General features: G+C 39.8%; 2 protein-coding genes across 3 annotated transcripts in view; one reads left to right on the top strand and one right to left on the bottom strand.

Annotated features, from left to right (window-relative positions):
* The first annotated feature begins 289 nt into the window (after positions 1 to 289).
* SERPINE3 (serpin family E member 3) lies at positions 290 to 21,509 on the top strand. The gene is made up of 8 exons (XM_076350603.1): positions 290 to 548; positions 4,906 to 5,139; positions 6,440 to 6,637; positions 11,843 to 12,041; positions 13,113 to 13,213; positions 16,393 to 16,479; positions 18,918 to 19,001; positions 21,469 to 21,509. The coding sequence occupies exons 1-8, from the start codon at positions 290 to 292 to the stop codon at positions 21,507 to 21,509; spliced, it is 1,203 nt and encodes a 400-aa protein (XP_076206718.1).
* A 1,409-nt stretch (positions 21,510 to 22,918) lies between these two features.
* Positions 22,919 to 23,735, bottom strand: part of INTS6 (integrator complex subunit 6) — a 46,422-nt gene continuing 45,605 nt past the window's right edge. For both annotated transcript variants that reach the window (XM_076364124.1, XM_076364116.1), the window contains one exon: positions 22,919 to 23,504. In XM_076364124.1, coding sequence (XP_076220239.1) covers positions 23,411 to 23,504 — 94 coding nt within the window. In that variant the 3' untranslated portion in view covers positions 22,919 to 23,410. The remainder of the gene's footprint in view (positions 23,505 to 23,735) is intronic.

Consider the following 23,735-nt stretch of genomic DNA (forward strand, 5'->3'; position numbering starts at 1 on the left):
CTGTAATGGCCAATCATCCTACATGGGTACAGCATTAGGGAAAACTCGGTTCTTGTTAGTCAACAGAGTCATCAACATGTCCCTACATCTTTTTTTTTTGTATGACAATAGTTACTGGGTAGACCTGGACAAGTATTTTAACAGTGATCATTACTATTGCAAGTGATACCTTAACACTGATGGAAAGAGAAAGTTCCTCTGTCAGCTCAGCCTATTGCTTTTCTGAATTTATCTGTATTATTAATTGCAGGTATGATTATCTGGTGGAGAGTGTTCCCAGCTCACCTTCATGTTGCCCATTTTCTTCTCTGCATTTATCCTGTCTGCTTGCTGCTTAACCAAAGCAAACTGCATCTCCTATGATGAGCTGAAAGAGCTGAAGACTGAATTTGCCATCAATCTCTACCGGCATGTATCGGAAGCAGAGAACAGAACCAATCTGGTAGTCTCTCCAGCAAGCGTGGCTGTTTCTTTGGAGCTGCTGCAGTTTGGAGCTCAAGGAAATACCTTTACGGAGCTGCAGGATGCCCTAGGATACAACATTCATGGTAATGTACTGCTTAAAAAAAATACTTCTTGTCTTACATTTTGCAATAAATTCACAGCTTTACTAAGGAGACGGCAATTGCACATATCATACTGAACTTCTGTCTTTTGTCTCACTGCAAGACGTAGCTTAAGAGTGTTTTCTCCATCTTTGATAGCCAGGTATCAGCTGGACAAAGGAAACTCAAGGGAGCATTTCATACACATGTTATTATTCCTCTTTTTTCTTGATCAGTGCTTACTCTTTTACTGCACCGAAATACAACTACATCTAGAAAAGCTACTTCCATGAATGGCAGAATTGCTCCTGGTTTCCCAGAGGTTCATCGTGTCCGTTGTGTCCTGGCCTCCCCTGCGTCCTCTGCGAGGAGGTGCCAGGCAGAGGACAGTCGTTTTCTCTCCTATCCCATTAACAAATTTTATGAAACCCACAGAAATTGAATTATCTTTAAGACTTTGCACCTTTTTCTAATGTTATTACAACTGGCCAAAAAGATGAAAAGTTATTAGAAGGAGACTGGCAGAGAGAGGTATACATTGACAGATGGATGGTGCAATTGCATCTTTCCCTGAAAGCAGGCTAAAATAAAACTCACCGGGAATCTGGAAGGGATATGGAAAAGGCAGATGTCTTAAAATTCAGCATTAAGTCAGCTGAATTTAAGGATGCTGTTTTCATTTTAGCTCTGGATTATCCTACCATCTCACATCACACATCAAAAACTATTTTACATTATGGGCACAATGTTTATGAAAAGCAGATGACTGCCTCAAGCTTCAAAATTTGCAGCTTACATACAAGACTTATGTATAGACATGACACCGCTATTTCTCAGCATAAAATTTACTTTCAGTGTATGAATACTAAAGATAAAACCTACAGCAATTTCACCATCCTGTGCCGTAGCTTGCCTTAGTCACCATTATCATTCTGTATAGCATTGATATTCAAAACCAACACAGCAGTAAGAGCTAACTCTGGCTGATATATACAGATACAGCTGCGTGTACTGACACAAGGACAGTGCATCTATGTTATGAGCAGCTGATATAACGAAGTCTTGCCTATAAGACTCCTGTTTCTGAAAATTCAGTAGGGTAATTTTAAACAACATGAATTCATACACGGATTATACCTTGCTTGACACTTCTCGTCATTAGGGGCTCACTTATTAAGAAAAAAACTTAAGAATAATATTGCGCAGTGAAATTCAGGCACAGATCTCCACACAAAATGTAACAAAGTGCAGAGGTTGTTAATGACCTGCTGGCTCTTTTGCGCTGCCTTACTTCTTCTCATGTGGCGCATCATAACAAGCAGACATTTTATCTCCATTTCAGTTGTCTGTGGCACAAGCCACATGAGCTTGAATACCACATGAGCTATGCATGCATGTGAAAATAAAGTAGGATGGGATCTATTGCTATTGGTTATAATAGCACATTTCCAGTGACAGAGAAGGAAACCACTTCCTCAAATGGTTTAAATCAAATAAATCAATCAAATACTTAGATCAAATTTCCTATCAGATGAGTAAAAGCAAATCACGTATATATGCATATCTGATAAAATTCCTTTCTTCCATTAGATGTTTGCATTAATGTTTCTGTTGGCCTGTCTTAAACAATAACGAAGGATGTGGTTAAAACCTTAGCAGGCTGAAAACAATGAAAACATTGATGGTTCATTCACTATTCATGGAGAATCCGCTCTTACATGCACTTGTAATCTTCTTTTAATGTTTGGAAGATTTGTTCACCTTCATTCTAGTACTAAGAAAAACAATGTATAAAGGGATGCCTCTCTAGACAGCACAGACAAAATGACATGCTTTAAAATGCTTTCTCCTTTCTGTTTTATTTTATTCATGGTAGAGTATTTTAAAGCAATTTTGAACTGTTTTCTGAGTAAGAATTCAGGACTTTGGTTAGCTAAGTGCTTTGATATGACTGAAGTTATGAGCTCAGGATACCACACCTCACGTTAACATCTGCTTCCAATTTACCATCTTTGATTTCTCACATCCTCCAGAGAGCTTGCCAAATGCTCCCACACTAATGCAAAACACACAAGAAAAGCACTTTACACCTCAGACCGTGTGAGTTTCCTTGACATCTGTTCAAGGAGTTCAATATTTTATCCTTTAAAGACTACTAGATCTAAATTTTAATGCCAAACTTCCTGTAGGTGATTAGTCTTCCTGCAGGTTATTAAAGGAACACTATTAGGTCAGAAAACATGCACTGGACTTTCAGGTGGTAGAAATCGGTAGATGTGAAACTCTCCCTTTACCCCATCAAGAATCTGAACCAGTGCAGTAAAAGTCTCCTGATGATCTGGCTGGCAGCTGGAGGTTCATGGAGATCCTGCCCTTGACCTGACGCTCAGCCTGGGACAGGTCGGTCCAGGCAGGATGGACTTCCCCAGTTAGCCACCCCAAACCACCCATGTCCCAGGTGGCAGCCCAGCCTGACTTCCCTCCAGCACTGCCTACACCTGCAGGCATCTGGAGAAACCGGATGATTCCTCCCTTTGCCTAAGGTCTCCCTTGAGTCAAAACAAAGATTTCCAGCCAGCCCATAACGGCGAGCCCAGCCATGCCCATGGGGAGCCAGACACCTGGAGTTGCCCAGGGCACCCCGGCGTTTCAGACCAAGGCAGAGGAGCACCTGAGCCAAGTACAGCAACCTGGAGAAGCAAGGGGCACAATACTGACCCCGCCTTGGAGACAGTGGCCAGCAATTTGTATACAACAGTGAGCTGCTGAAATTTCACACAGGAATTGGGACACTTGGTGGGGAAATCAGAAAGGTCCTGGTGGTCCCTCAGAGCCAAGAGGCACTGACGTCTTGCTGAATAAGAGCAGTGCTCCAGACATTTCCCAGTCCTCATGGAATATTTATTTATAGAAGGAAGAACCTGCTGAAAATGTCTTAAAGGCAAGTAGCAATCTCAATGAGACTTTTATTGGCTGGGCGTAGGCAATCTTCTCCAAAGCACGACAAGGGATATGGGAAAGGGGATGAACCGCGAACACGGGAAGTTTGAGGAGAGTTGACACAGAGCCCAAGAACATCATTCAGGCTGGGTGCAAGTCCAGGCCTCAGGAGGTCACCTCAGCATAAACCATCCCATCACAAACCATTAGAGCAAGCAAAACAAAGACAGCCAGAAAATCACTAAAGATTGCTAAATCACTAAGACTGCTAAATCACCCTCCAGGGGAGCCTGCTAGAAACTTTGTAATTTTAAAAACACAAGATCCTCTAAGTTTGCAGGACTCATGTTCCTGTTGGGCCCACACCTCGACCCTGTATCCATCACAGAAGCCACCACTGTTGAACTACCATGAGCTCCCCAGGAACAGGAGACCAGGGCACTATTCAACTATTTTCATTAGTAGACAACAAACTAGAGAATACATTACTGAATTTTTGAATGACACTGAGCTCATAATTGCTACAAGCGTTTTGGAAGATCAGAATAGAATTTAAAAGGATCCTGGAAAATCGGAGAAATGTGTGAAGTGAATAGGACACAATTCAATAAGGACAAGTGCAAAACTCAACATTTAGAAGGAATAATCGGCCGTTCAAATTGGGGAACAATGAGCCAAAGAGTAGTGTTTTTAAGAAAGGATCTGAGGGTTCTTAGGAATTAAAAAATGAATATTGAATGGGAAATAAAATTGTACTTCAAAAAAAAGCAGACACTGTTGTGGATTGTATAAAAAGAAGAGTGTCTTGTAACACACATGAAGCAACCTATCAGCCCTATTTAGCTTTGCCAGGGCTCATCTGCAATACTGGGCCAGTTCGGGGCACCATCCTTCAAGAAAGAAGACAACACATAAGGGCCAAGGGTAGCAGAGACAGACCTGGGGCAGTCAGGGAGATGCCTTTCCTGGGATGGGTGGCATCGATAATGGCAGGAGAAGGAGACGGAGGTACTGCAGCATCGGCAGCTCAGCCAGTCACAGCCAGAGGTGCTAGATCTCACTAATGGGAACTTGGAGAGCGCCCAAGAAAAAATAATGTACCTTATGAACTGTAAGAGCTGTGTTTGCACAGAGGTGTGAGCCTGATGTGAAATCAGCTGCTTGACGTATCTGCGCTAGAGTGATTTCTACAGCAACACGAAGAGTGCTTTCCTGTGCCCAGTGTGTCACCGTCCTTGACAGTAGTGCTTGACAGTAATACCCCGTAAAGTCAAGGGTGCTTCAGTTGTTATAGTGCTTTAACTTTCAGAGGACACCACTGTCAGCACTGGAGTTAAGAGCTGCAGAGCCCTGGTGCAATCTCTGCTACCCTTAGCCTCAACACAATAATTGCGGTTTTTCCCTTTCTCTTGCCTGGCAGATCAAAGTGCGCAGGACTTCTTGCACATGGTGTATGAAGGAGCAACAGACTCCAGCCAAGGCACTCTGTTTCAGCTGGCATGTTCCTTCTTCGTGGACGCTGGCGTGCAGCTGTCGCCCCACTTCACTGCACGTGCTGCACGCTGGGCAAACAGCAGCCTGCAGCAAACCAACTTCACTGACCCCAACAAAACCGCAGCCCAAATACAGGAATGGATCACCAGTAACCTTGGAGGTAACGTAACAACCCATGAGAATGACTGCACATGAATAAAATGTAAAATAAGAGTAATGAGTGAAACTGCATTTAACCAAGTATGAAGCTTCTTGCTACACTCCGTGTTGTCCAAACCAAGGCTGAGAGCTAGGGAATCTAATTCTTGTGCTGATAGTCATTTTTAATGTGAGGAAAGAGCTGGAATAGGTCTGAATCTGTGAGTATAAGTTTGCAGCATCAAGCTGGCAACCACTTGGCCTTGTTCCTCTAATTTTTAAAATGGCAACCCTTTGCAGTGTTTCCAGTTTTAATGAGGAGCAGCCAAATTCCCCAGGGACCGAGTTCACTGCATTGAATGCTTTCATGCTGCTGTGGGGAACACACAGGGCCGTAAGCTCAGCAGTCAGACTCTCAGTTTAAAAAGTCAAAAGGGGATATAAAAAGAAGTTACCTTCCACACAAGCAAGAAAAATAATGAAATTAAGTTCTGTGTTAATGAAAAAATAATTGAAAAAGCAAGTCCTTAGAAGCAGCAGAGCAAATCAATCTCTGATTCGTCCCATCAACTTAAGTTACTTGAGTGTTAATTTGGCCGTCAACATGTAAGGTGATGTTAAACACACACATTAAAGCTGCTATTGAAAAAAAATTCTATCCTTCTCAAATGAAGTGTAATAAGTGATCCAGCTTCATGATAGAAAAGTATTGCTCTAGAAGCAGGTACTAAAATGGGAGTTCATATTGTGGTGCTCACATGCATATCGATGAATTAAAAGTGGATCACACTTTCAAAAATCTGAGATACCCAAAGCAGGATCAGTTGAACTGCCAAGTAAATAGGAGAGGGGGAGAATTAGAATATAAGCTTCAGTTGACTTAGTTACTTCATAAAACAGTCTGTAATCATGAATCCATTTCATGAGGGATTTCTGGTGCTAATGATGAACCACTACAAGATACTTGTGGGCACATTTAAGGTAGAAAACCAGTTAGGGCCAGGGCATGGTGCTGAGCACTGGGCTGCTGTCATCCATGCTGTTCAGTGAGTAGCATAGTCCTGGCACAACTTTGGCCCTCAACATTGATCAACTCGAGCTCAGTTCTGGGGAGAGCATGGATCAACAGGCAACCCCGATGCGGTCCATGTACAAGTGGGGAGGGGAAGGTAGAGGGTTTAACAGTGCCTTGTGAGTTGTGCCTCTTGCTCTTAGGGCCGGAGAGCAGTCCCGACTTGCTTTATTTACTCACACAGACCTGGCCTTTAGGCCTGGGCAAGTAGGATGGCACATGTCCCCCTCCCCGCCTCTTTTTCTTGCAGATGGGGATGTGCGTGGCATGCCATTAGAGAGCGCTGGGTCACCACTCAGCCAGGTCTCCCTGGTGAGCACCATGTACTTCAAAAGCACGTGGCAAAAGAAGTTTTCCATTATGGATACCCAGATGTTGCCTTTTACCACGGCGGAGGGCTCAACCATGAAAGTGCCCACAATGCATCACACAGCCGAAGTTAACTACGGTAACTGTCCTTGATCCAGATGTGCTCTATTGTACAACATGGAACAGTTTTATTTATTTAATTTCCGCAGCTACTGCACTAAGATGTGTTATTTTCCCAGCTTGGAGAAGTCTCAGAAGAAATCCCATCAAATGAAGAGACCACCTGGGTGACCAAATTGACTCCTTATAATCCCAGGCAATCACGAAACAGATCCTGGGTTCAAAATGGTTCCTAAAATATCTACTGTCCATGCCCATCCCTCACAGACCAACATCTCCCAGGACTCCATAACAAACTTGCCAGCTGTAGCAAACAACTGAAAGGCACCAAGATAACGTGCCAGGAGAAGGGAACAGGAGAGACTGAGGGTAGCGCAGTATACAAAGTCCTTTGCAATGGCATGGAGCTTGTCAAATAAAGCTGCCTAGGAAGGGAGGACCGTAGGAAACACATCTGACCCCATGACAGAGGGGCAGTTGAGACTAAAACAATATCAAGCTCCTACCAATTTGATTTGTGGGGTGGCTAAGAAATTTCCTGGCCCCTCAGCCTAATCACTGTTGGTCCCTTGAGTATGTGAGCACCAGAGAGAGGATAGTATCACCGGGAGCACCAGCACTGCACACCCATCCCTCCTGTCTCTGGCCACAGCCTTTCTCCAAGGCTTTAGGGTAAAACTGCAAATCTTCAGGGCCCAATTCTGGAACAAAGAGGAGAGAAATTTTCATGGCCCTTATACCCAATCAGTGGATGATCTCAGCACGGGCTTAAAACAGTATAAATATAGGTCAAACTTTTATTTGTATAATATATGAATACACTGTATGCTCCTTTCAAAGGCTTGGAATATGTGGGTTGCTGACAGAAGGGCTCACACTGTAGGCTTAATTTTCTACCACCAGGAATTCTGCCATTTAGCTCTACAATCTCTTTCAAAATATAAAAAGCTCCTTTCCCTTCTACCCTAAATGTCAAAACTGCACTCGGGTAAAAACCTTCCTAATTCCAAGTCTAAATTTTTTCAAGACCAATTTATATCTCTTAGCATCATGCCAGCTTTATCCTTTAAGTTAAATAGTTTCTCTTCAGCTTTGATATTTACTCCCAAATATATTTGTGAGTCACCAAGCTGCTTCTCAATTTCCTGTTAGCTAAGCTGAAGATGCCAGGCTCTTCTAAACTATTCAAAAAACAGATACTCCAATTCTCTGCTAGTCCTTTTCTGCACTTTTCCAATTTAAATTAATCTTTCTTGAAAATAAATGACGAGGAATGTACATAATACTTTTAATGAGGCCACGTACATGCTCAATAAAATGTTCTAAGTATTTCTACGACTTGCTAAAAATACCTTGCCTAGTGCACCGCAGAATCAGCTCAGGGTGGTTACTCAAGGTTGACCCCACCTGGGCGTTTTTTCTTTCTCCATTTTTTTCCAGCTGATGAGTCCTAGGTAAATCAAGGGGAGGGAAATCTCCACAGGTACATACCTTTTTTTGTGTTTTTGAACCATCATTTGATTTCCACCACTCCAGTCATCATGGTAACCTCACTGTTTGTCTTTGATGAAAGTCTTGAGTGTTGGCAATACTTTGGAAAGCTGCTGGTAACCTCTTTTCAACCGGGGACCCCCTCTTTTAACTTAGCTCGCTGTAGTTTCCCCTTCAAGTGGCTGCTTGTTGCCTTTCATTTCTTGCTCTAATTGCCATCACTTCTACCTGTAAATAGGGCCACAGTGAAACTATGTTTAACGTTTTACTTAAAACTAGATGGCTGGATCTATGCCTTTTTATCAAATTACTTATCAAGTCAAAAACGCTTATAGTTTTGTTTGCTAGGGTCTACCTGATACTGCAATTTATCTCACTTTCTATTTCCCCTCTGTGATTTGATTATTCTTTTCTCCAGAGTATGTTCTAAAACTTTTCAAAGACCTAAAATTTCCCAGACTACTTTCTTTTTCTTTATAAATGTACTCCTGTTTTCCAGTCACGGGAAACAACTGAATCTACAGTCTATTAAAAATCTTTGCTGACCCATTTACAATTCCACATCCAAGCTCTTTTCATATTCTGGGGTGGTGATCATCCAGGCCCCAGATTATTATTTGTCTCTCTCAAGTAGTGTAAACTTTGTTTCTGTCTCTGGTGTTGTAATACCTCCTGTTCTTTCCTCATTTCCATCAGGAACCTCACCATTATCCTTTGCTATATCATCAGATTATTTCTTTCCCATCAGTTCCAGCTAATAATTGGGATGAATCTAAAAAAAAAATTAATTCACAGTGTTCAGCAGCACCATTCTTTCTTCCTTTTTCTCTTGTTTTTATGGCTGTAACATTTTCCTTTTCTGTGCAACAGTCACATCAAGCAGGCAGTTGGCAGCTCGTTATTTCTATGCCTTTTTATCTCTGAACCGTAATTCAGCTGGCTAAGGAATCACATTTTCTGCTCTTTGCAAGTTTGTCCTTACTGTTACGTCTTTCTTTGCGGTGTTTCTTCTTCCAGGACATACGTGGTGCGTCCACCACACTTCTTCCTCCTGCTGGGACTGCCAGCTCCTGAGTGCACTCACACCTCTGACTCGGAGCACTCCCATCTTCTTTACATTTGAATCTTGTATAAGTTAATTGATTTTACTGAGGAGTGCAGAGTTTTCCTTTCCAAAACCCTACACCTTATCATCCTCATTGTTGAGTGACATAAACTACTCCATGAATTCGTGATCTTTCAGCCCTAGGTGATTTTGTATCACCAGCTCACTGCAGGGACTTTGCTACTCATGATGTCTGGAATAGCCTCATCCTCCGTTGCTTTGCAAGCTATTCAGGTAAACAAACAGGTTTCTTGGGACTAACACACATCTATTAGCTCAGGAACAGACCTTTTCTCTGAACTTCCTTTTTTAGTAGAGTGAGATAAAGAAATGAGGGGTCTAAAATGACGGAAGGCAGGGGGCTGCCAGTGCTTATACAAGTGGAGATCTTGGGTAAAGACCAGCGATCAGAAATTCAGCAGCTGAGCTGCATTGACTGACCATATATTTGCTCCTGAGCCCTTGCAAACTTAATGTGAAAACGTTAGTCATGCTTGTCTGACCATTTGCCTAAACACAAGAACACCATCCTATCGTCCTTAAGTAGGTAGCTGGGGTGTTAAATATTTGCCCAGAAAAGGAAAGTTAACCAAAATACCGGGATTACCTTTTCATCCAGTCTGAAATGTGTGAGGTCTCTGCAGCTGGAAGAAAGTCGAAATGGTAGGGATCATTTAAAATTTGCTGATTGTCAGATTTGATAGGGACAATTCAGTCTTTGTCACTAGAAATGATAGAAACATTTCTAACAAATCAGTTTGAAATTAATGCAAAAGGCAGGTTTACTACAGAAAAACAGAGGCAGGAGATAACTTTCCTTCATTATTAAATGATAGCAGCTGTCTACCTTCAGGATACAAAACACAGAGCAAGAAAGATTAGCTGTGGCCTGCTATCGATCTCAGCATTTACAACACTGTTTATCCTTTTAACATGGCCATGCAGAACAAATCAACCTGCGGACAGTTAACACTGCTCTAAGAAAATGTCAACATTACTGTTTACACGTGCCTTTTAAACACTGCAGCTATTCTACATATATTCATTTTTCCATGCAATTTGTTAACTATATTTGAATACTGATTTAGCATATATAATGTTTATGGGATGCTCAAAATCAGTTCAAGTTAGGAACGCTAAATGTTCTGACTCAATAATCTCAAGTCTTTGATTTTCTTTCTAATTAACAAATAAGGACTGTATAACCTTTGTGCACAACGTGTTGACTTCAACATATCAGCATGCCCACAAATTAAACCACTCATGACCAGCGCACCACAAACGTAAATCTTCCCTTCTTGCATGTTACAAACCAGAAGGTCTTTTCTTGGCAAAGCGATCCATGTGCTGGGAGGTGGTTTTAACAGCGCAATTCCCTCTCTGCATTGCATGGCAGGAGGGCTAATCCAAGAGCCTAAAATGTAATCTAGCAGAATAATCAACACTTAATGAATCCTATCTAATCCAGATCTGCAAAACTAACAAATGTTGTATACTAAACATTTGGGACATCCCATAGCTACTTATTTATTGGCAAATATTTAGGTATTATGAACATGAGTTACCTACATTCTGTTATTTACAACCCCTGACTCAATAAGCGTATCTACCCCTGAAGATACAACTACTACAGCTGGGTGAAGAGGGAGTATTTTGGATGGCCTGCGGCAATGGCAACGATAAGTCATTTGCTTGCAACTTGTATTTAACTCCTGGCCTGCTGACTATTGCTGAGTGATTCTGAAATGCTACTTATTGGATTAACAGATGAAAAAATAAGAAAGTAAAATTGTGATAACCGAATCTCTTCTACTGTATAACAGAGTCCGTTGGACTAATTGTTCATTGAAATATGGAATTAAAATGCAACTTTTAAATGGCTGTTACAAATTCTTGTATAACTAATCACAAGTTCAGAAGCCCACCAGCTTTTACTTTTGAGACTAGTTTTTATAACCTTCATCTGATTTTGATATGTTTTAGGCCTAGATTTTCAAAAATAAGAAATTTGGTGCTTAAATAAGCGTAAGCCTAACTACTTTATTGTTTAACGTAACTATTTGTTTCTTGAAATAAGCTTAAAACTGATTTTTAAATGTAGTAAAGATGGAAACAGGAGGCAAAGTAGATTTCAGTTAATTTAATAGGACACTTCATTTTGTTTTTGTAATTTCTATCAGTAGTGAATTTTTAGTGAAAGATATTAGAAAATTGTAAGTTTATTCAAAGAACAAGCATTGCAGGGACAGTCACCATAAAGTTACTGTCCTTGCCTCGGTAATGTTTTTTAAACTCTGAGCAAGGAGGACAGCTACTATATGAGAAAGTAATAAAATATCCATGCTCTGTTGAGACGGTGCTTCAGGTACTATTACCGTCATTGGCATTTTTCTGCAAAGATATATATACACACACATATCACATAATCGGCTCTGTTCAGATGAGCCACTGTTGTGAGTTAAGAGCAACCTGAGCTGGCTGCCAGAGCCCATGCGCTAGAGACAACCCCTTACATCCCATCGCTGCTGTTCTGAACAGTCTGCTGACCCAGGCTTGGGTTGTGGATTTTGGGTTTTTTTTTTTCCCCACTTGAATGATGAAATAAGATCTATGTTTCCCCACCTGCAGGACAATTCCAGACTGCAGCTCTGGAGGCTTTCAGCGTGGTCGAGTTACCCTACCTGGGGGAGAAACTCAGCATGTTCCTAGTGCTTCCCAGCCACAAAAGAACACCTTTGTCCCAGATTGAGTCTCACCTTTCTGCCAAAACCATAACCCTCTGGGCCAACAGCTTAAAGAGAACGAAGATGGACATTTTTCTACCTAGGTAAGCAATATTAATACTGCAAAACCGCTTCACTACTTCAGTTGTTAGAATTTTGTGTGATAGTGCTGATCACAAGCAATGTGTGAGACAAAATCAAATGAGGTACTTTCAGTTTTGTTATTCGTCACATGATCAGAAAAGCTCTGACCCTTTCTTAAGCCATGAAGAGGTGAGCTGGGAATGCCAAAACTTTCTGGTATGCTCTATACTGTTTTAAAAACTAAGTATTTCAGTTGATCCTACAGCTTTTACTTAAAATTTGTTTGGGATATAACAATCCTTTAAAGATCTAAAAAGAGATAAATGTTCCTGGCCCTTTCCCACACTCCGTTTTTCTCTTTGCTTAAGGAAGAGTAAATATATAACCTTTAAAAAAAATGCAATAGCTTATTTTTACAACTTGCTAGTATACTACGGAAGTACTCTACAAAGAACTTGGGGCCCCCCACCAGTCATACCCATCTTTCTGTGCACAAAGCAACTTTCAGGCATCCGTTTTCCACATCAGTCATTCGCTGTTGCTAGCAAATGCACACATCCTGGAGGTAGTTTCTGTCATCTATTCAAATGAAATTGCATAGCAGGAGGAATCGATTAGGTGCAGGAGGGCCTTTTGTGGCTGCACCTATTGTATGGATCAGCATGGAAGGGCTTCATTACACATCTCTTACAATACATTCCCCACCTTAACGAAGCGCTGGAAAACAATTTGTACGTTAATATTCTTTTTCTCCAAGCTAATCTTTTGCAAATGTTTCAAAGGGCCCTTTGCTACAGCCAAAAAGATTGTTAAAAGAGGACACTTGGGGAAATACAGAGTTCATGTGTCAAGAAGACTGAGAGGCGGTATGATTGCAATAGGTGGAGGTGAGGGATTCCTTCCGTTAACGTCTTCAGGTGAAAATGAGTCGCTTTTCTGCAAAGTACACTTAATCAGACGGAAGGCATGGGCTCATACAGAAATAGATGGATGAAATGCAAAGGCTTGAAATAAATTGCATCTGTTCCACCTTTTAGCTCTATGAAACTATGAATGCCACATTTAAATAAAATCTATCATATCAATTTCAGGTTCAGTATTCAAAGCCTTTTTGACCTAAAGACAGTTTTTTCTGCCTTGGGAATTAGAGATGCATTTGATCCCATCACTGCTAATTTTAAAGGTATTTCAGGTAAGAGGCTTGACTGAAAAAAAATGACCACTGACCCAATAGTTGTAGACTCTTAACATTTGAATGATTCCATAGACCCGGGCCTTCTGAATTGATTGTACTTCTTCCTCTGTGAAACTCTAAAATACAATTCACACTCAACTGTTCTACTTTATTATTGGCAATTGTATTTTGAGCTGTTGTTTTTTGTCTGTCTTGATTATTTTTTCTCCCCCCCCCCCCCCCCCTTTTCTTTAAGATTAAAACTGTGAAGACAGCGTAGGCCTGGAAAATGGTTATTTATTCAGAAATTTAGGATACTTTAGTAAAACTTGCATTCCTATTTGTGTTTTTAAATAGTCATTTAACAGTTAGGGATGCTGGTCCAACAAGTCGGTATTCCAACTCCTGACACTGCAAAAAATATTGGTGCAAACAATATTGGCATATGCCCGTGTTATGTTGTCTTGCTAATCCTGTCACCAGTGGACTATATTATACTTTCCCTTTGCTAAAATACTAGTGTTGTGATTGTAAACTGTCTTGGTTTTGGAAGTCTGAAATTATCCCGCTCCTTGGAAAATTTTTATCCCTATTTAATATTAAGTGCTAAAATAATCCAAATTACCTTTTTTTTTTTTTTTACTACTTTCAGCAATAAAAATTATTTCAACTTAGTAATTTCTCCTCATAGCAAAGACTCAGAGTGGTAGCTGCTCCTAGAGATGCAGAGAGTTCATGCAATTCTTGTGCGTGTCAGTAAATAAATGGAGGTATGACAACAAGAAATTCCTCCAATTTAGACAAACCTGCTTTTACAGAAAAGTTGCTTTTCTGGGATGAACCTCAGAAGGCACATTACTTATGAGGTTTTTTTATACCCCTTTTAAAATGGAACATAGCATTTTTTTATTGCAGTACATCTCTCAGACTGCAGAGATGCACGTTAAAAATAATTTGTTACTGTCCACTTATTTCTTAAAACCTGCTGCTTTGTTTATTGCAAACAAATGTTAATATAGTGATAAAGTGCACAAGGATGCATTTTATAAAGTTAACATCTATTTAAATAACATAAATACTTTGAGGAAATTAACTCCATCATAAACGATCTCATTTAGCAGCTTCTTTCCTATGCAACTTGGTGGCTTTCTGCTTCACATCATAAGGCTTGTAGAAGTGTTGGATCCTGCCTGTGGTGGGGTTATGGATTAAAGGATATGTTGAGGCCCTTTGCAGTTCTACTCTTACGCTACTCAGCTATGTATCGTAATAGTAGGGTTATAGCTATGATGGTCTAAGAGTTACATGAGGCAGAGTTTATAAGGAAGGTTTATCTTTTATTTAACCAATAGATACAGTTGGAAAATGAACAGGTAAGTTTTCAGTTCCACTTCCATATGAAGCAGAAGCCGTAATCTTCAGAATATTTACTCTCAGATCACATTTAGCAAACAAATGTGTTACTTCATTTCAGACCTCAAATAGCTTTTTTTATGCCTGAAAGCTTCTATTTTTTTTTTCCTCCAAAATATGTTAGATTTATCTAATTAAAAAAATTCTGCCTCTCCCCAGTTTTGTCTTGCTTGTTTCCATCCCAGACTTTTGACTGGACAAAATTCAGATAGAAACAGATAAAATGCTCTTTTAGTATTTCCCTGTTTTCACCCATATGTCAGACTCGATCCTTATATTCAGACAAGAAGAAAAACTTCACAACCTTTCCCGCTTTCTGCCCTCCGCAGTCAGCTGGGGAGAAGCAGACTTGTAACACTCTCCCTGGTATCCTTCTGAAATTAATTTTTTTCCAAGCTCCATTTTATGTCACAGTCCCATCGCTTCTTCCTGAAGAGCGGTTTTTCTGCAGTTTCCCTTCCACCAGTTCCTCGATCCAGCATTCTTTCACTGTTCGAATTAGTTTCTACTCTTACCATGTAACGTTGCTTTCCACCACAACCTGGGAGACCTCTCAAACTGGTAATTCGCATTCAGCAGTCTACTGTCGTTCATATAGCGGGAAAACAGTCATAAAGATGAAAGAAGAGGTAAACATGGGTAGAAATGAGGGAGAAGAGGGTATTCACAATGGTGACTTAAGGCTCCCTGAAAAGTCCCTCTGTAGTCAAGGCAGTCAAATGTGTGCATTCCTACCCACGCTGGCAAGGGAACTGCCTCCCTCTGTCAGCAGTACAGAGATCCGAGACATGCTGTCTTCCCTAGACTGAAGTAACCTAATGTCGCCTTCCTGATGTGTTATCTCACTTTAAAGATGTTCCTATGTTGTGTCAAAGCAATGCTCTTCTGTAGCCTGAGCCCAACTCCCACCACTGGACATCAGTGGAAATGGGCCAGATTGCATCTGGCTCCATCAGCAGAAATGCGAGGACACCTCACAGCTCTTCCAGGTTTACACCGATACAAACACAGTCAAAATCTTGTCATTCCCCCTCCCCCAGATTAGAAAGCAAATCTGAATTATGAGAAGTCAATAGCAGAAATGCCTTTAAGCAGAAAAATATTCCAACTTTGCGTTCACAGTAGTGATTCTTTCCTAAGAACTTCACTGCTTGTCTGAAAGCAGGATCCACGTTTCACGTAGAAGTCAGAGGCACCTGGGCCATCAAGCAGGCTGCACTCTGACAAAGGACATGTTCAGGCAGATAGATTCAAGATGCACATGAACGTTTTAGCTTATTCTCCAAGTTGCCTGCATATAAGGTCACGCTGGCCCAAAAGCCAGTATGTAGTTGTACTATCTCAGCTACGTGCTGAGCTAAAAAGTCCTTAATATTAAGCTAGCTTAGATGTTCAGACTGTCTATGCTCATCCATATTAGGCACACGCATGAAAAATCAGGAGCTGAGTCAAAATTAGAACTGAGGATCTTCTAACGTGGAAGCCAGATACAGAAAAAGCAATTGAAAGGCAGGTTTATACTGTGCTGTCTTTCTGAACATGATGTGGTGAAGGAACCAACGGAAGGAACTTGCAACAGAAGAAGAGCTAATAAGGTGACATGTATTGTATTCAGTATGCTGTCATTTAATTAGTTGCCCAGGTGAAATACCTAACCATTATTGTCATCCTTAGATGCTGCAGAAAAAAGGTAAAAGCATTCTGAATTAAGAAAAAAAAAAAATTGTGTTTGCAATGGAATTCAGAAAATAACTATTAATATTAGTTTCTGGGGTTTTTTGCAGAGCAAGGTAGTCTTTATATTTCAGAAGCTATTCACAAAGCAGAGATTGAAGTAACAGAAGATGGTACAAAGGCATCAGGAGCTACAGGTAAATCAAATATACAAACTTTACTTTTCAATTCTTAAGATTATCACTACAGAAACAACTAGTAGTCTTTTATTTAAAAAAAAAAAAGCATGGTAGCATTTAAATGTATGCCTAACCTAAATTTAAACTTCTACATTTAACACACTTCCATTTTACCTTTGTAATTGTTCATAAGAACTCTCAAAACTCTTCCCTTTCCATGTTTGGTCTTAGACTAACATATAAAGACTCAAGTGAAAACCAGCTTTACCAGCCCAGGGAAAGTCCAGTTTAAGAAAATAAACTGCTGCTTTTTCTGTTGGTCAAATCTGTTTGCTCAGATCATAAAAGCAAAGAACAAAAAAAGGTTACTAATGTTTTGTCCATAGCTCCTGAACCATTATGGGGTTTGTTTTTTGAAGATGATCTCTTTGGTAGCGTTAAAGGTCATGATGGGAAAGTTTTGTCTTCATGAAGATGAAGACAGGCTTGTTTCTTACATACTTTGAGGTGTGACCTTCATCTGCAATAGTTTCTGCTAACAGATCATTTCCAAGTAAGAAGCTGGGGCTGGCTGAGTGGGGAGATTCAGAGTAAAATCTCAGCTATGGACTAGAGAGTCAACAAATGACCTTCATAAGCTGAATGACATCTCAATAGAAATCCTGCATCACAGCTTACGTAAAACAAGGGAACTAAAATTAACCGAGCTGTGCAATCCCCATTTTTCTTTTTATTTTTGCCACATAAGCTTTATCAAAGGCAGCCTGTGCTTTTTTGTTTCGCTTTCGGAAGCCTCAGATGCTCCAGAGATGCTACAAGTCAGTGTGAAAGGCAGCGGCAGCCCTCGACCCCTGCGTGGATTACGTAGGCATTACTGCCACTTGCTTCTCTTCAGAAGCTGAACATGTCCTCAAGCTGTTCAAACATCAGCACAGCAGAAGGGTGATGGGTAACCACATCTCGCCTTGCCGCTTCCCTGGCCTGTGCTGACTGTAGATGTGCTCCACGCACACACTGCAAACGCCGGTGGTCCTTGACTGCAGGTCAGGGCAAGATCTGGGTCTCTCCCATTTCTCCTGCCTGCCCTCCTTTCTTTCAGAAAGAAACCTGAGAGGCATGTAGGGCGAGCACCGCAGTGCGTCTCACTGCGGCGCCCAGGATGTTGGGCTGCCCTGTGAAGTGCACTGCAGACATCCCAGGGTCACGATGCTAAAAGGAACCTGAGCACTCCTGGTTTGGTGTAGTATTCCGCTAGCAACAACTCGGAATGAGACACATGCTGTACATATGTGGATGTACAGTGAAAATTTGACATGACTAAGTTAACGCTTCTGCAGAGCTGTACAATTTTAAATTTTATGACAATTTTCATCTCTACTGGGGCATTAATATTCTTAGTAATTTTTCTGGTAATTCCCATACAAAATAAAAGCTTTTAGGTGGCTTCAATTACATACCAAAGACTAAGGGTAATAGCAATCAGACATCAGACCTTTATCCCACCGAAACCAATGCCAAGAATTCCCTTAACTCCAGTCAGACCAAGCCAAGAAGCTGATTTAAAAAGGTATAGTTATGTTTATTGTTTACTTTTAAAGCTCTGGATCTAGTCACACGGTGGCTTGAAAGCTAAAGTAGGCACTTTCTTTAGGAGCACTGAAATAGTGCCGCTCAAACTAGTTTTACTGAATCTTACTTGAATTTTCAATTTAATTCCATTTAGTTGCTTATTAAAAAATAATCCAAATCTGGGGTTTTTAGTTGTTTGTTGGTTTGTTTTTTTTGACAATGTATTCTTAATACTATATAGCTACAAGGAAGAATTTATTTAAACAAGATTGTATTTTAAGAATAGCTGAGCCATCATAATTCTTAAGGACTCTTTAATCTAATAGATTATTAGATTAAATAATAATTTAATTATTATTTAATAATTCCCCTCCTCACAACCAGAGAGGGGAAGGACAGTCAAAAATTGAGATTGAGGATACTTAGGTTTTGTTGAGAGCTCTGACAGAGAAATTCCAAGATGACGTAGATATTTCTCTGCTGTTTGTCTCCCATTTAGAAAAGGGACTACATTTGTGCCTTGCTTAGCTTTTTTACCAGAACAGCATAGCTAGGAATTGGCTAACGGGTTAGGCAATAGCACGGTATGACTTCAGCAGAGTTAGGGCTGTGATAACAACAAAAATCATATTACCTTTGAAATCCAAAGCCAGACAGACTCACTTCAGCAACGAAATACACACGGATCACCTGCACGTAGTCTCTCAACACTTGACTTTTTCATTCACCCAGACCGGTTTCACTGTTGGATAAAATTGTTGTTTTATTCTTAAAGCAGAGGAGCAACTCAAAACTCAAGGTACTAAACACCAGAGCTTGAGGGCACTGTACAGAAGATGGAATGAAAATGGACACATTTTACTAATGTTTTCTTCGTTGCATTACAGCAATGGTATTACTAAAAAGATCTCGAACGCCTATTTTCAAAGCAGACAGGCCTTTCACATTTTTCCTGAGACAAGCTAACACAGGTACGCATGCTCTCCGTTTCAGTAGCAGAATCCTTCACAAGTAGCACTGAAATCAGTAACAAGTTCTTTGTAAATAACGTGCCGTTCTTCAGTCCAGGAAATTCCAACAACCATGGAAACAGCGGGTTTAGGGTTTTTAAAGCATAAAGAATACAGTTTAATTTCTTTAAAAAGAATGCATGATAGTCACAGAAGTCAGGGAAGCCAGATTAGCCTCTTCTATATATACGAAGAATGTGCTCAAAAAGATTTCTACCATAATTATAGGCACTACAAAGATCTTATAGATCTTAAGTGCCCCAGGATTAGGGACCGACCTCCACAAGGCAATTCAAGTTAAAAATGGGCTGGATCAGCTGGATTAACATCTGAAGAAGTTAAAATATAAGTCTTTCCCTATAAATGAAACTTATTCATGCCTACGCAGGTGGCACACAGCAGACTTCTCCCTGTAGGCACCAGGACTCCAGGGCCTGAAATTCCCTGTATTACTCCCACCTCAGCAGTTTCTAGGGGGATATCTCAGAAATTCTGAAGACCAACAAGCTTTTGCCCAGCTACAGCTCAGAATATGCGGAAGCAAGTTTCTCTTCCCTCGTGTCTTGAATAGCAAGCAACACCTTCGAGGAGATAGTTTTACACATCTGGACCCTTCACTACTTAGTATCCTGATAAGACATTCAGGTTATCAAAAGCTGTGGATATTCCCTGTATGTAATCAGGTAACTTAGCTCTGCAAAAAGCCTAACTTGTATCTTCACTTTTGCAAGGAACTGCCAAAAAATGCATGTTTCTTTTGCAACTGATAACTCTTTTTCTTGCAAATGAACTCCCCCAGCCCCCCAAACAAACAAACAAAACTGCAGAGCAGGTCTGAAAGAGTGAAGCATCCCAGTGCTCAGTTTGGCTTTGGTATTAGACTATATGTCTCATTTCAGATGTCCAATCACGTAAGTTACTCCAGAATCTCTGCCAAAGGAAAACACCATATAGCTCGTTGGCAATAATAAAGAAGAATTGCATTATGCACCATTTAGCAGGTGTTTGCTCCTCCGAAGCATCAGGCCATCTCCAACAACTCTTACCATTCTTAGCAATGTGGTAAATTTGCACATTAAGTATTTTCCTAAAAATCCTTCAAACCACCAAGTTTCTCTCATAACTGGGGTCACGTGCATTTAGATTTCAAGGGAACATATAGCCATTTATAGGGTTCAGTAAAACACTGGGGCCTGGCAACAAGACCGAAGAGAATCATTTTCCTTACCTGCTTCCAAGCAACACACTCCGTTCTCTTAGTCGGTGAATACCTGTGTATGTAACACTCCGCTTGAAAAACCTGTATCTCATGTTTTGACCAAAATGCAGACATATCTTTTTAAAGAAAAAAGCACTACCTTGGTGGGGGTTTTGTTTTAAATACGCTTTGGCAATCATTACCATTCAGTGAATAAAAGTATGTTTACTTGGCAAATGCAGAACTAAAAAAAAAAAAGGCACTAAAAGATGATCTATGAAACCCAAGCCACAGACTCTTCAGTATTAAGAACAAATGGGTTTCGGTGAATAAAATTGCTCAGTTTACAGTATATGATAAGTTATATAAATAGGAAGGAAATCAGATTGTAAAACAGGATTTTTATACGAGGCATAACAAAATACATACCTTCCAATCAACTCAAAATCAGAAGTACATTTCTGTAATTTAAGCTTTTTAATGCAAAAAGTGAAAACCGTGAAAACATTCAGTCATTTTATTTGTTCAAACTTAGTGATTGAAGTTGTTCAGGTATGAAAAGGGGAAAGGGTAAACAAGATCTGCTTTTAATACATTTTGTTAACCTAACTAGAGGTACTTAAAACTTGCTATCCCCATCAAGTCACAATGAATCTTTATGTAGACCAAAAGTCTTTGCATCAGTCTTCTAGTAATAACAGAAATGTATTTTCCAAGACTTAAAATGGCATAGTTCTGCCTGAAATAATGGAAAAAGTTTGGGTTTTTTTAATCTGAATTTCAGGTTTGAACTCATTCCCTTTGAAGGACAGGCAAGCTAACAGCAATACAAACAACTGAACCACAAATTCAATGTATCTGAGGCAGTGATTTCATTCAAGGGGTTGTAATAATCTCTTCTGTTACTACAATATCAACACAAAGGAATGAATTTAGGCTCTGTTTTGCTCTGTTCAAAAGTGATTCTTTAGCCAATGGTTTGGCTAAGGTTCAGGTTTTGGCAAATTTCTGGTTTGGGTTACCAACTATCTGGAAAGGCCTTTTTGCTTCTAATACAAAAATATTCGAATTATTCTAAGGCAAGCATGCAATTGCAGTCAATTTTTCCATACAAGCAATGAATGATCACAAACCTGCTAGTTCCGTGCTTAATTGATGTATTTAAACTGTACTACACTTTGAAAATGTGGTCCCAAACTGAAATAATGTTAATACTGTTTTCATTTACAGGTTCAGTACTCTTTATAGGAAGAGTTACAAATCCTTCCTAATAAACACTAGACAAATATACTGTCTTCTGTTCCTCCTGTGATGAACTTTCCTTCAATGAAATTAAAGGCTACATTATATGTATTTATTGAAACACTGTTTTAAACAATATCACTTTTGCAAAAGTAAGAGTGAGCAAGTCATCCACTACCTTATTACTTTGTACACACTATTGGAAACTTACAGCTATCTAGGAATCATCAGCACCACAACTACAGCCAAGATAGTAAGCATATAACCATTTGAGGAAAAACTGAACAGATTTTGCCACCAAAATGTTTAAGAATATGAGCCAACAGCTTCTGCTTAACTTTATCATGGCTAAAGTCAGCTTGACTGTTGCCAAGTATGTGGGTCATCTGAAAGAAAGCATCCCGCAAGAAAACTTTGTGATATATGTTATTTTTCAAGCACAACTTTATTTCCCCGTCCTGAAGTCAAAAACTTAAGAACAAAATTGAAGTTCAGTCTGGTCCTAGACTTAGATATAATTCAGCCGAGATAGTAAGGTAACAAGCAAGCAGCAAAACGCTGTGAAAAGGAAATCAAGTTGAGAGACTGTTTCAAAACTCACAGAACAGGTAGGAAGCAGAAATACCCACTCAATCAGTGACCAAACAAATATTATTGCCAAAAAAGGCAGCAGTACTACCTTTACTACCTTTTACTTTTTTTTTTTAAATGAACACAGCATAGAATGGACATTCCTGAAGAAGACTGAATGAGAGGCTAAAAGCATTTAGAAAAATGCTTTTTTCAGCATCCTGACAAAAGTTGGGATACAGTGAGTGTTTTAGTACAAGATTTAGCAACTAACGGCACAAGCATCAGAAACCCAGGCCCATAAAGATTTTGGGTGAAGACTGTGAACCACTGACACCTAGGAAAAGCATCAGAGGGGAGCTGCTCCCACCAAATCAAACAAAGCTTTCCAGAAGTTAGGAGCATCTAGCACAGATGAAAGACATGGCCAATAAAGCATTCAGTGATATTTTGTGTCCAAGCAGAAGCACCTTCTGGCTGTTCCTGCATTTGTAAACATGTAAAAGCTTCCGACACAGAAAAACCCTGTGCAGCATTCCTCAAAGGCTACTGACCCCTGCTTTACTACATTGTATCCTCATAAAACTGTGGGTTTTGTCATTGCTGTGGATGTGCATACAGTACACCAGTTTGTTAAGCTAGTCGCCAGATAGTGAAGCGCAAAGTACACAAGGCCACAGGGTATCATCCTACCGTAGCTGCAATTCAGCATGAGCTTCCTTCACTCGTTCGCTGATTAAGAGCAGAATATCCAGTGATACAAAACTGCTCCTCAGTCTTTAACACTGATACTAGAACATGGAAGCTCTGGAAAGGAAAGGCAAAATGAACCATTCCAATAAAAACTGTACTCAATCCTACACAATGATTAAAATAGAGTTTTTATTGATGGAATAACAAAAGTGCTTTTCTTAAATATTTTTCAAAATACATTTATACAACTTACAATAATATATCCAAAATAACTGTATATACAAAACATTACCTTGTTTAATGTATGTGCTTTTTTCTTTTGAAAATTACAAAGCAACTTTTTGGCAAAGTTCAACCTTTAGAGGTGATAGGTTTGAAGATTGGATTAAGAAAAATAGAACCTGAGGGAAAGTGACACTTAAGTCCATGACAAGCAAGAAGTTCTCCATTTAGTTAAATAAAAATGTTTTTGTGATATTTTTCACATTACAAAAATAACAGAAGTGAAAGGAAAAAAAAAAGATGATGGATACTTTTCTCATCATTTTATAGAGCAGCTTCTCATTCTTTCAGGTATAGGAACTTGAGATAAGAGTGCATGTCAAAAATGAATGCAAGTAAGGACAGCAGTGCCCTGCTGTGGCTTTCTCTTGTGTGCAGTGTTATCTTAGCTGCTGTTGATATGGTTGACCTGATTGGATCTGCGATGGATTTCTTCTAGAAAACTCTCAAGTTGTTCTATCAGCATTCGTTTTTTAAACCTGTGTTTAAAAGAAAGCATAATAATGGATGCACACAGTAACATACGAAACATTGTTCACAAAAATTTTACTGAACCCTGGAAACTTCAGTTATGATTTTAGGTCCAGTGGATGATGAGGTTATAGATACCTCATTATGTATATACGCTGTCTCCTAAAATTCTGGTAAAACTACTAACTTGCTTTTGCATTTAATGAGAGAATACAAAACTATGCTTACTACAGTCTATT

Source organism: Aptenodytes patagonicus, chromosome 1, assembly GCF_965638725.1.
Source record: "Aptenodytes patagonicus chromosome 1, bAptPat1.pri.cur, whole genome shotgun sequence".
Classification (NCBI taxonomy): Eukaryota; Metazoa; Chordata; class Aves; order Sphenisciformes; family Spheniscidae; genus Aptenodytes; species Aptenodytes patagonicus.